This window comes from Lissotriton vulgaris, chromosome 12 (genome assembly GCF_964263255.1).
Source record: "Lissotriton vulgaris chromosome 12, aLisVul1.2, whole genome shotgun sequence".
Classification (NCBI taxonomy): domain Eukaryota; kingdom Metazoa; phylum Chordata; class Amphibia; order Caudata; family Salamandridae; genus Lissotriton; species Lissotriton vulgaris.
The window spans coordinates 741307839-741321792 of record NC_141700.1 but is presented as its reverse complement, the minus strand read 5'-3'; the positions used below and the strand labels follow the sequence as shown (position 1 = coordinate 741321792).

General features: G+C 40.9%; 1 protein-coding gene across 1 annotated transcript in view; it reads right to left on the bottom strand.

The window, feature by feature from the left end:
* Nucleotides 1–13954, bottom strand: part of LOC147678517 (extracellular calcium-sensing receptor-like) — a 68229-nt gene that overhangs the window by 44463 nt on the left and 9812 nt on the right. Inside the window, exons 2-3 of the mRNA XM_086945663.1 lie at nt 11592–11883; nt 5367–6197 (exon numbers count right to left, since the gene is read on the bottom strand). Coding sequence (XP_086801789.1) covers nt 5367–6197; nt 11592–11883 — 1123 coding nt within the window. The remainder of the gene's footprint in view (nt 1–5366; nt 6198–11591; nt 11884–13954) is intronic.

Below are 13954 nucleotides of genomic sequence, written 5' to 3'. Positions count from 1 at the left end.
ACACACCACACATCAAACATGAATATTTAAATGTATAATATTTTACCTTATTAATTAAGTATTAATAAAGTAATGGTAATTAACTACTAACAAAACAATTACATTTAATTTTATTTCCACCCTTTATCCATACAAAACGAATGACACACACCTAATATATACATTTAAAAAATAACTTAAATATTTTGCATAATAATAATCAATTAAACAATTAATATTACTGATCAACCTAGGAATACATTAATTGTATTTAATTAACTTTCCACACTTTACCCTTACAAATACAACTCACGCATATAATCTAAATATTATTTTAATTAAATATATAGATAATTAATTATCATTTAAACAATTATTAAAACTTAATAATACTTATTAAATATTATAATTACCTACATGTCATTTACCCATAAAAAAACACAAAACAACCCCAAACACATAAAAAAGATTTATGATTATAAATAGTTTTAAAATAATAATAGTTATTTACTTCCTAACCTATACCCATACAAACCCACAACCCATATGTTAATGTTAAACAAAAAAACATATTTGTACAATCAACATAAATAATTATCAGTTAAATCATTATAAATAATTACATATACATTATTATTAAATTATAATGAAATATTTCTCACCCAATACCTCTACAAAACACAGAACTCACACCTCAAACTTAAAAAACAAAATATACTATTAACATAAATATATATCATTTCAATAATTCATAATAATTAAAAATTAATTCTGAATTATTTATAATTAATTTACTTCCCACACTATCCCCCTAGAAACTCACAACCTGCACCTAAAACTTAAAACAAAAATACGAATTATACAAGTAACATGAATAATTATCAATTGAATAATTGACATTAATTTAGGAAAACTTAATTATTAATTATAATTAATTTACTTCCCACCCTACTACCTACAAAACCTACAACCCATACCTAAAATGCAACAAAAGATATTAATTGTATAATTAACATAAATAATTGTCAATTAAACAATTCATATTAATTTTAAAAAATCTATAATTATTGGTAATTAATTTATTTCTCACCCTATTCCGATATAAACCCAACAACCTGCTACAGTACTAAAATAGCAACAAACAATTAAATAAAAATGTAGAAACTACTATTAATTTACAAAACATACTAAAAAAACTATTTAAAGAAGCATTTTAAATCATATACAAGTAACATATAATAAATTATACAAAAACAATCAGTATTATTAACAACAATATTTTTATCATCGATATTACGTATCTTAAAATCGGTATTCTTGTCTACAATATTCTTGCTCATGATATTTCTATGTCATGATATTTCCTACTCGATAATTGTATCAGTCGATATCACTGACTCGATATTTTGTCTGAATACGCAAGTATACATGTGGGCAGAAAACTCTGGCTCAATCCCACAGATGGGCACAGTGACATCACAATGGTAAATGGAGATTGCCCTCATAAAGCATACATGTTTAAAGGGAGTACACGCACTTCAGAAAACACCATGAAGTCAGATGCCACATGAGTTAGGAACACATAGCCAATCAGCATCTAGCACACGTAGTGATCACCCATGACATCAGGAGACATTCACCACTGGCCACACGGTGTCCACACAAGGTCGAGTCCCACCTGTATTAACCATTGATCATTAATTTATAACTCTAAGGCAGCAACCAACATTCCTCACCATAAATGGTATGCAGGACACATTTATGGCTTGGTGTAACATTGTAGATAAGACCAATACGAACCCAATGTAAATGGAGACAGCACAGCCCTCAGACCTGGTGTCTGTAACTGTCTCCCAGACAAATTGATTAATTAAACTAAACTGTTCCTGTTTTGCCAAACACCCTTTGCCTTCTGTTGTGGAGGGCCATAGCAGAAATAGTAAAATATTTCCGTCCACTATCCAAAACTTTCCCTACTGTTGCACATGCTGGAGTGGAAATAGTAGCCATCCGTTACATGGTAACTCAGCATTGTATGTGATGGACTTAATGACCTCAATGAAGGGAGAGTTATGTGCCAAGTTCGACACTGCCTGCTGCACATTCATTCCAGGCAATGATATGGACAATGGAACTTTGATTCTTACCATCCAAGCACTGCATAATCTACAATGACCTGGCTTTCCTGACTCTCACAATGGATCCCCAATCTGTGCAAATCACTGTTGCCAGTGGTATTGTGTTCATGTTGGTTTGCAGGGTTGTACAATTGGGGATCACCTGCTATAAAACATAGTCCTCAAATAAGGTAGAATGCAAATAACTAGAAAGATTGTCAAAAGCGAACAAAGGGAACAGCAGGAGCCTAATAATGTAATGGTACAAATGCTTGAGTTGAATAGTATGGTTGAGGAATCAACCAGAGGGGGAACAATAATATGGATTTTGATATGTTAATCAACAAAAATGAACTGTTTATCGACAAAAATGAATGGCCACTTTACGGCCATAACACAAGCTACCATAGGGAAATGTGAGTATGCAACCCCACTTGTAGGACGATTCCGATGTTGTGCGGAAAGGCTTCGACCAACAGTTGGATACCCCAAGACCGTGTCGGAACCCTTCTGACGACTCAGTCAGTTTAGAATCTGCCTGACCATTCACAATGTACGTGGTCGGAATGTAAACCGTGCGATCTTTCTGAATCGGTTTGGACTGGCTCTCGGGGGATTTGTGTTGGTTGAACCAGCATCATACAGCTTTATGGCCAACATTTCTGAAAGAGTGATTATAATGCTGATTTCCAACAGCCTTTCCATGTCCGCCTATCCAAAATTGACTGTGGGGCTCCCTGGCAGGCCCCCCTTCATCCTGAGGCCTTCAGTTGGGGGCTGAGGGGGTACCTAAGGGCCCCCCTGTAAAACCCTGCACTGTGTGGCTGGCACAATGGAGTGACTGTGACAGGGTGCAGAAATTTCTGCCCACCCCTCATTTCCCCATAGAAGCCTGTGTTGTCAGGCGGAACATGGGCTCCCATGAAAATCAATGGGACTCCGACCGAACAGTGTTCAGTCCTTCATAATCAGTCGGGCAGACCCGCCGACTGTAAGTTGGTCAATCCCGATTCCGATACGGTGTCGGGCAGAAAGTTTCCCCACAACATCATAATCTGCCCCCATGTGCAATCACATCGTAATTTGGAGGTCGAGACCACTGACAGGAGTTGGTCGGTTCCGATTCTGTGACGGTGTAGGTAGGAGGCAACTCCGACCGACATTATAATAAGGCACATAATATTATTCAATTTTTATTATGCTTGCGGTTGTGTAAGAGCAAGGGGAGCACACTCTGCGCACTCTCAAAAATTTCTGATTAATAGGGATGCTTCAGTACTACTTCTGTGTCAGTACCAAAGAATATTTGTCAAATTACTGCAAAATATAAGCAATCTTTTAAACACCTTTAAAGTAAAAATATAATGGGGTATTTTTATTCAAGTGATGTAACTTAAGGTTTATTCTATAGATCCTATAAATACTTTATTAACACACAAAACTCTTACTCATTGAATAAACAATTGTATCTGGATTCTGTTCTTCAGCCTTCAATACAATTGATGTGTTTGTTTCAACCATGCAGATAGAATGTGAATGGTCTCATTTAGAAGAGATAGGAACCAAAGGGTTTCTCGATAATGTCCAAGGGGGGGGGGCATCCATGGCACATTTAATCTGTATAGTTCACACCTGCTGTATTTGCAATGAATGCTTCTGTCCTCTCAGGACATAATGCCACATTCAATTGTTTCACATGTAATTCAAATATCTATAGGTTGTTTTATAAACTTTTTATGATTAGCCTTTTTGCACCTTGAGTAAATATTAGGTTTACTAAATACATTTACTCATTGAAATAAGATATACATATTGTCATGAGACAAAAATGATGTGGCTGTTACTAACAATTGTTTAAATGTTTAAATGTTTATAGTCATGCTAGTCTACATAAACTGTCTTTTTTATTAAAGTGGACACGTGTATTCATTCATTTCATTGCTTTTTATTATTGTAATTTATTTGAGTTTAATAAAATAAACGCTCACCTACCTTCATACCTACTTTATGGTTTTATTTTCACCCACTTGATTTTGAGTCATGGTCAACTGCATGTAGTTCACTTATAATCTCTACAACTGTTAGGGACAATTTTGTACATTTTGTTGTTATATCAACTTGTTATAAAAATTAACTTGTCCAATCTGGAGGCACCAAATTTGTAAACCATGTTGCTGTACAAATATTTAAAAATAATTTATGTGGATTGCAAAAGGATTATATCTTTTGAAAAAATGAACAGCACAAACTCCCCGTTTCAAAACCAAAATATCTAGGGCCGCCCGGCAACAAAAAAAACAAAAGTAGAAAACAGAAAGAAAAAGTGAAAAAGAAAGGAAGGCAAGATGCAAATATAAATATTAAACATAGTGCGGGAAAAGGAATACTTAAAAGTACATGGAGACACCATTGAGCTCATCAACAGGGTTCAAATCTTAGATTTGCATGATTTTTAGAACTAATCACATATTTCATAAGTGGAAAATTGTCCTGCATTGAGGGCTATACTCCACCACAACAAACCTGTTACCTGAAATCACAAATCATGTTTACCAAAGTGACAACAAATGAATGAGGTGCCTTTAAAAACATCCCAGACAATACTCATAGGGCCATATTGCATGGTTTCATAAATCACATTTTAGAGATTGTGTTGCTTTTGAACCATGTTGTGTGGTGTAAAAGCGACAGCCCTTTGATACATTAGACGCACAGTGTGGCCCATTGTGGGTACAGTAAAAAATGTGAGCTCGTGATTATCTTGGTTTACATTTCTTAAAAGAGGAAGCACTGCTCATAAATTGCTCATGAGCTTAGAGACATTTGGTCCAGCAAGTACTACAATGACATTTTCCAACAATAGGTATTTTATGTACTTACTCAATTAAATGGCAGTCACTGCTAGTGAGAAATGGGCAACTCTTGTGTCGTTTTCAAAGTGGAGTGAAATGATGCCAGTTAGGTTGTTTTAGGTTTAGCTTTTGGAAAATATCAATACAAAATCATATTTCCCTTGCACATTAAAAAATGTAAGCAACCTACAATATTCTGAAGCAAGAAGCCAACTCAAAAGTGGTACCTCCTATGCAGAGGCGGCTATCAGAAACAGATTATCGATAAAGGAAATAAGGAAGGCACACCCACAAAGTATAGAAATGGAAGAAAAAAACAGGATGAGATGTGAAAAGCTAAATAATCTGAGGTCTAGTGAACTATATGTGCCAACAAACCAATTTACTTCATACATTTAAAGCAAATGTACATCATTACCTGCCACAGTGCGAAATCCGCAATATCTGCACAGATCCCCTGCCCAAATGGACCATACCCATTCTTGCAGGTGGTCAAGTTATGCAAGGCCAGTGCAAGAGCATAAACTGCTCTGTAGACATTGTATGTAACTCTTAAATTGGTTGCATCAATGTAGCTGGTTTGAAGGCTGCTGACCTTCTCATTCCCTGTGCACAGTTTGGATGTGTTGTCCCAGATGGATGAGTTGTTTTTCTGAGTCCACCATTTACATCCAAATGCCTCTTCCCAGAACTTTAGTGTGAAGTCGTCATTGGGAGACCTGGACGGGTGGATGCTGGTTAGATGCTCTTTAAAGCCTGGCATCTCCCCACTGTGGATGGCAAACCCGATGGTGCCAGTCAGGATATCAGAATAACTCTCCATGGATAACAAAGGCGATGTGGCCCAAGCTTCGCTGGCAATCCAGATCTTTCCAATAACATTGTGATTCACCATCTCTTTAACTAAAGGAGTTAACCCTGCTTCACTGGAGAAGATGACTATGACATTGGCAGTTGAGCTTTTGATCACATGGATAATGTGGAAAGCGTTCCTATCGGCTCGGCTCAGGATGATGCTCTCGGAGAAGGCAACACATGCCCCAGCATTGACCAGCTCTTGCTGTAGTATTTGGGCACCTTGTTGACCATAGTCATCATCATCAGCCAGGAGACCCACCCATGTCCAGCCAAAGTGTATAAGCAGCTGGGCTAGTCCCCGAGACTGGAAGTCATCACTAGAAATGGTCCGGAAGAAGGAAGGAAACTGGTTTCGATCACTCAGGAGCGGACTTGATGAACTATAGCTTATCTGTAGGACAACAAAACAAACAGCGGCATTTCATATCTCATGAGCTACCCATGCAATCTGCTTTATGTAATTAGTGTGTGTTTTTGCTTTGATTAAATGCAATACAGACATACTACCCTATTCTGGGAATTATGGGCACAGCTTTCTTTGGGGTTTCATCCTATGTAGGAGTGTGTTCTAAAACATATTGTTGACTTGACTCCTCTGTCAAATTTCTCCCTGTGGTGTTCCCTTAAACTCTGCCCTGGGTCATGCTTTTGCTCAGCCCATCTATCTTTATTTCCCCTTCATTCACAGTTTTACTTATTGTAGCCAAAACCTGTGCAAATTATCAGTCGCATTTTTAGAACTTATGCAAGGAATTTCTGGTCTAGTTGGTGATTCCTGGATGGCCTGATGTTTCACATGAATTCTATAACCAGCAAAGTAGATATGCATGACAACCATCTCACAAAGTCTGAACATTGCACTTCTATAGCAGAGGATGCCAACATGAAGGTCAAAAAGCTACAGAACATAAAAGAGTCCTCTGAGTTATTGGACACAGACTTAGAAGCCTGACGTCCCAACAGTATAATAATCTGATTGTGTATGTTGTTACTATGTATGTAGGCCATTCATGCATATGCCATGTAAATATATTTGCATCATTTAAGATGGCAGCCAAAAAGGACTTTATACATTTGAATTCTTGGGTGTAGTAGTTTGTTTATGGCCTAATAGAATATGTACGTGTCTTGTTGTTATAACCCTTGTGTGATCAAGACTGGTGACAGTTGAAACTCATAAAAGGGTAGAACAAATTCACTTTTGCACTACATGTTAGCTACCTGAATGTGCACTCATTATGCTGATTATTTGATATGGAATTTACTGAACACAAGTTGTTGTGGTGATATATATATATAATAAATGTGGGTATTATTTTTAAAAATAAGTATAAAGTATAAAGATTCTATTTCTTTTAAAATGAATAAAGTACATTTAGACTTTATTTCGATGTTGGTAGGAAAGCCTCAGAACACCGGTCAGAAGCTTTCCCACTGACATGGAAGAGTTACATTCTGACCGCCGACCTATAATGTCAGCAGCTGGAGTGTAAACCAGCCGGGGAAACCGACTCAGTTCTGAAAGGCTCAAGGAGCCCATCGGCAAGTCGGAAACTGCTCATAATCCCTTAAGGAGGGCGTTTCCGTTATCAGGATTATGATGTTGGTTTTCAACAGCCTTTCCATATTGACCTTTCTGATAATGGAAAGGCTGGCGAAAAACAAATTCCATGGCCCCTAGCATATCCCACTTCCCCCTGGCCCTACGGTTGTGGCCCTGGGGGGCACTTAAGGTGCCACCTGAAAATCCCTGCACTGTGTGGTGTCTCTCCCAAGGTGCAGGGATTTACAAAAACATCCATATCTCTATGGGAGCTTATGCTGCAGGTGGTTTCCACCCGTCGCACAAGCTCCGATAGAGCTTGTGTGACATTTGCATCCTAATTTTGTGTGTGGAATTGCCGACCTATGCTCGGGAGGTTCACACAGCTAGATGGTGGCGTCCGGACGCAACTGCAAATGACATTGTAATGAGGCCCACAATCTTTATTACATTATTATTTTTTAATATATTTAATGTTTACTATTTAAATTTATATGTATTTAAAAAAACAATATTTTTTCCAATGATATTAGTGACAGCAATATTCTTGTTATTTATGTGATAACTATAGGATGACAACAATTTTTACATTGATATTTATGTCATGATATTTTTGTATGATAATATTTTTAGGTTCAATATTTTGTCAGTGAGCCGGATTATTTCATGAATGCCCTGTTAGGGGATTCTGCATTTGAGAAATTTTATACCAAAAGTAAAAAAAAATTCTCAGGGAAAAGTCTATTCTCTCTTAAATCATCAACAAGTATCCGTTGACTTGTTTTGTTAGCTGGAATTTGTGAGAAGTATCACACCCCATCATTTGTATAAATCTTTCTCCTCAATGGCTAAGAGGCTAGCTCTGACCCCATTTCTTGAAAGGATTGTTGTGCCCGATTTCTGGGACAAAGGCTAACTTGAGGGTGCTGCGACCGGTGTGGTGGCACCTAGCGTTGACTTTGGTGGGGAGCGCTGTGTTTAAAAATTATTTTTGGTTTAAAAGCATATTAATTTTCTTGTATATCAGGCTGTTTTCAGAAAACAATCACAATGTCAAGATAACTCTGGTGATTAATGTTCCTCCTGATGAAAGTTTGGAAGTTTATCTAGTGGCAGTTTTAGTTCATTGTAAAGTATTGCAGAGGGTTATTTTACCTACTGAAAAGAATGTGTACCATGCAGATCACAGAACTGAGTGAGAGTGAAATATGATTATAACTATAAAAAATAAAATGTACATGAGAGAGAGGCTATGGAGAGATGAGGTACAGGGTTGGAGAGTGGTAGTGAGGGAATTAATGGAGAAGGAGGTTATGGGGGAGGAGAGTGCCAAAAAAGACTGCGGTAATGGCTGCCTCCAGCGCTAAAGTTGGCCCCGGCTGGGAGTCTTAGCCCCAATCCCCACCGGATTTCGGGTCTAACTGCGCTACTGCTCACGAACCAAGAGCAATCATCCAACTATCCCACAGAGGGCTCACTGAATTGGGAGACCTCTATATTGACAAAAGATTTAAGGCACAGGAAGAGTTCCTGGGTACTGCTCAACACTCTCCCCTCAATATGTTTCTGTACTACAGAATACAAGGAGCCCTTGGAACATACAGCTTGGACTTTCCAGAAGAGCCTGAGACAGACCAGGCAAAGGAGTCTCGACATGACTACAAAGCAACACATCTCCATAGTCTACTTCTCCTCCTTGGAGGACACCCTGGCCCAAAAAACACAGCACATACCCAATGAGAAGGAAAAATAGGATTAGAAGGGTCAAACAAGATGTGGTCCTTCTGCTGAGCACAAACAAGCCCAGTGTCCTCCAGCAGCAGACTCTGCATTCGGCATTATACGTTATAAGTTCTTGCAGCGGTCATAATATACTCTATCAACACTACACTGAGTGGACCTGGGAGAAACGTCCAGATGCATTCTACCAGATGCGTCGTTCCTACATATGGCATGCTCACGGGGTAAATTTCAGACATACAGGAGCGAAGTGCTCTCCCCACTCTCTACAATGCTCAGTTACGAGGTGCCTAAGGACCCAGGGATTGCAGTGCTGGGTTGGTATGGAATATTCTGGTGGCTCACAGAAGATACAAAGCCAATGTATTACTGTTGGCAAAAAGATGGGTCACAAATTGCTGGAGATGTGGGAGATCACCCACATACAAGATTTGGCTGTTCTCACCAATATATTGAGCATCTCAACATATACACCAAGGTGTTCCCTCTGTCCTTCAGATCCAGAGACATATGTGCCCCCTCCTGTTGCATCCCTTGAGGACCATAGCACTGTGCATATCCCAGAGGGATCACAGCATGACTAACACTTACGGCCCGATTCCGATCCTGGTCGGAAAACCCTTCCGTACGGCTTGAATCCGGAGGGCTTTCCGACTGGCTCCTGCTCCGGGGTTCCGAGTGCCTGAGTACGATGCGAGTATGGGCTGATGGATTCGAGTCACTCAGCGCCCCATTGAAGTCAATGCATGCATGTTGTACATCGCATACATAGGCTGCCATTGACAAAAAAAGGTACGTTGCTGAAAAAGGCACCTCCTGTTGTGGGGATGCATCGGTGACATCCGCACCATACATGCATGTGTAGTGGGGACCCTTGGGTCCCCCCTGTGACCGACTTGTAGGGCTAGAGGAGAAGGGGGGCCCTCTATGGTCCCCTGAAGTCAGCTTCCTGGAGGTTTTACATGTCAGAGGCTTCTACTCAATATGGTGGTCCGAATCGTGCATTGTACTTGCTCGGTCGGAAATTGGCTCCATTGCACAGCACAGTTTGGCTAGGGACGAGACTTACAGAGCAGTTTGGTCCCGGATACAATTCCTTTGGCGATTGCGTGATTATCACATTGCCCTTGCTCGCTCGTACAGCTGTACGTGTCGTTCGGAAATCACGGCTCAGACTTTTTCCGGCCGGATCACATTCGGAGCCCTTCCGAGTGAGATCGGAATCGGGCCCTTAGTGCCTTATTTTGAGTTTGGCGGTCCTACAGCAGATGATCATTAGTTTATTCCTGGTCTGGCAGGTGGTCCTACAGAGGTCTGACAGCGGGAGTCTGTTAGGTTCATATAATAGCCTAACTTGCAGACCATCTCAGAGCGCAGCCTGCACCTTCTTGCACTGTGTAGCATATATGCCTCATCATGGAGGAACTGAAGGTGCAAATCGAGGGTGACACTACATGTGCCCCCCGCATGCAAACCGAGGCCAAGAGGCGCAAGGGGGCCTTGTTAGGGACCCCTTTTTTTCCTCTCCCCCACCCTTTTCATTGGGCAGAGAGGCAACTAAAAAAATGCTTGCATATTTCTGCCTCTGACCGATGCAAGACCACAGTGGAATCCTTGATCCACGCTAGTTGCAGTGGTCTTGTGGAGGTCTGACCGCCACACTGTTATACTCAGCCGAGCCCGCAATGTGGCTGCGGTTGGACCAACACAACGTGTTTGTTTGTCCTATGGACCACCAAACTCTTAACAAGGCCCTAAAGCTCCCTGCATTGCCAACAAGTGAAGGTTCAACATGCATAGCGTCAATATATGCCAGTGGCATATCGCTCAGAGACATGGAGGAGCTGAACTTGCCTGACAAGCCTTCCACCTGATGTTTGATAGCTCCACACACCCACTGTATACTGTTTGCAGCTTTCCATAATGTCATTACAGTGTCTATTGTGTTTTTTATGTCATAGGCCACCTTTCGATTATCACAATAAAATTAAATAAAAAATAAAACAAATGTACATATATAAAAATGTTTTGTTGATAAGTATATAGTCAAAATGAAACACGATCCCTCTTCATGTTTTCTTTTATTGCAAGTGTATAAAAAGGGAGCTTCCTTATTAAGAAACAAGCAACAAGAGAAAATCAGAAACAAACAAGGAGTAGTAAAGAGTAATGTCTCAAGAGGACACATGAATACAGAAAAGGTTGCAAAGATAAACAGAACAGCTAAATGAAACACAAATTTAAAAAATCGTGTTCATCCATCTTGCATTTCTGCGATTTATTCCAGTCATGTTTCATGCATACAAAGGGGTCTATGGTAATTGGCAATGCATAATCTGTAGTTGCGCATCATGGATAAGGGCCATCAGTTTGATAGGATTTTCCCTAACTTTTTGTTGCAGAGTGTGCTGGTCAACCTTGGACCCTGTATTCACTTTCAAGAGCCCACGTCATCCAATGTACCATTAGTAAGACCATAGACATGTCTTTTTCTACACATACCTGAGGCTGCTTGTACAGACCCAGCACACGTGCCATCATGATGGAGCATGAAGAGACTGCATCACCAACAACACCGGCCAGGGGAATGTTCTTTCCACATCTATAGTTTGGAGTAGGCTCTCCTGGGCCAGTCAGTATTTGCAGAGTCCCTTCAAGTGATCGCTGTAGGATTGTGCAGGAGTCATGGATCCTGAACCCTAGGGTGATATTGGGTAAAATATAGGGGTTCTGGTTAATTTCCTCTGTGGCGAAAACCATGGCCTGGAGCCAGCTGTAATACTGGAATCCAAATCTACAAGGAGAAATAAGAGATCAAGGAAATATTTTGCTCGTATTTCAGAAGTTTACAAAACAGGTGAGAAAAACTGTTTCTGGATTGCTTTTTTTCCGATGATCTACGTTAAATACAAGATGAAAACGTTGTACTACTTCATCGCATCTTAAGGTTAACAGAGGGTGTCTCGGTTTTCCTGTGCATGACAACAAATACACTTTAGACACTCAAGTTTGACATTTTGCGAGGTCTTAGTTGTTTTTATATATTTCAATCTTGCTTATATTTATCCTGATCTAGATCTCTCTTCTGCTTATTTTTCAGGGGTGCTGCTTCGCAATTGGCAAGATAAATCTATAACTGTTGAGTTTTTATTACCTTTCTGGTTTCATTGTGTATTATATTTCTTTCGGTGTTCTTATCTGCTATAAAGATTATTCTAAACTCTTTTTCAAGCCAGACTAATGTTTCCAGGACCAGTGCATCACAATATAAGATCTGCATGCCAGGCTGAGTCTGCACAGTGCACTGTCAGGTTTCCTGATGCTTTTACCATACACCTTTCTAACTAGGAAACCTGTTGACTGTAGTAATGGGATTAAAAGCACATTGAAACTCGCAATTAGTGGAAAGAGGTATTGAATTCAGTTATTTGGACCAGAATAATGAATTTGGGAGCTTTATGGAATGACAATATTGTGTTACGTCAGACACACTTGTTCGGCACATCCAGTGACGACTCCTCCGCTAAACAGTGCGTGCGCTCTATGCATGTTCTTACCAGGCTGCATTACGCAGCCTAGTCAGGAACTTGCACAGGTTCCCTGTTCCAGTCTCAGAACCGATATACAGTGCTCAAACTAATCACAACGCTGCATTGCAGCTTTGTGATTGGCTCAAGGGCGCCTGTCTGTCCGGGTGCTTCCTGCTGCCAGCCTGGACAGGAAGATGAAGAGGACAAGGACGGAGGAAGGAGGAGAGGCGGCGGCCAGCCGTCAAACCCTTGGGTGCAGCCGCGATTCTGCGCCTGTGCGGGTGATTTAGAGAGTGGACGGGTTCATGACGGCCCGCAGCCATCATCAGCACACGGCCACCGTTATGCATGACGGCCGGGGGCCGTCATCAGCATGGAAGGGGTTAAGGGTAAGTCCATTTTTTCATTATATTCCTTCCCCCAAATTCCCCCTCACCCCACCACCCCCATCCGGGTGCATACGCTACTGGGCAAAGTCCTTAAAAAATACTGATGTAACTTATTGCTACATTCATGGTGAGAGCTTACTAGAGGGGATAAACCTTCAGCCGAAGACGGTGCTCTTATTGTAGAGTCATGCTGCATTTAGAAGGATGCCTTGCTTGGCATGTGGTTATTTGGCTAGGCATCCTTCGAGCCAATCTCTGGCTAACTGCCTGGCAGGTGCTCTGGCAGTGCTCCAAACCACAAACACCACTAGCATCAGACCACATGTTAACTTGTACAAAGACAACCTTTGATGCAGCAAACGCCATTGCAAGCACCTTGAGCATCAGTGGGACTCATCAAATAAAGCAACAACCTGCAAATCTGCCCTCTGACAATCCATCAGGCAACTGTGAGTCACCCGTTGCTTGGCACTAACAGGTCGGATAGAGAACAGCACCAACAGCACTGGGGAATTCACCACTTCTACTGCCAGATCCACCACCATCATCCTTTCTCAGGCGCTCACCTCCCAGCTTGCGATAAGCACTATTTCTGACAACTAGCACCCCAAACAAAACACACCACACTGGCAGTCCTCCTCAGGGATGATGGCAGCCTTCCTGGAACCACTCTGAACTTTTAGCCCACCATCACGGCCACGGAAATCGCCACTGTCATGCATTGCAATCCATCCACTCAGGAGCCCCATCAGAACCTTGCCTCTCTGCTCTCTCTCTGTTCCTATGGGTTTATTCTCCCATAGGAACATGTGTTAGAAACTCTGTTGCGCCTAGCCACGCCCAGCCTTGCCTTCCCGGAGGAGCAGACAGGAGACGCAGGAGACGCAGCCTGTAGAATCGAGTAGGATCGTAGGAGCCGCGGATTAATGCAAAAGTACGAACACAC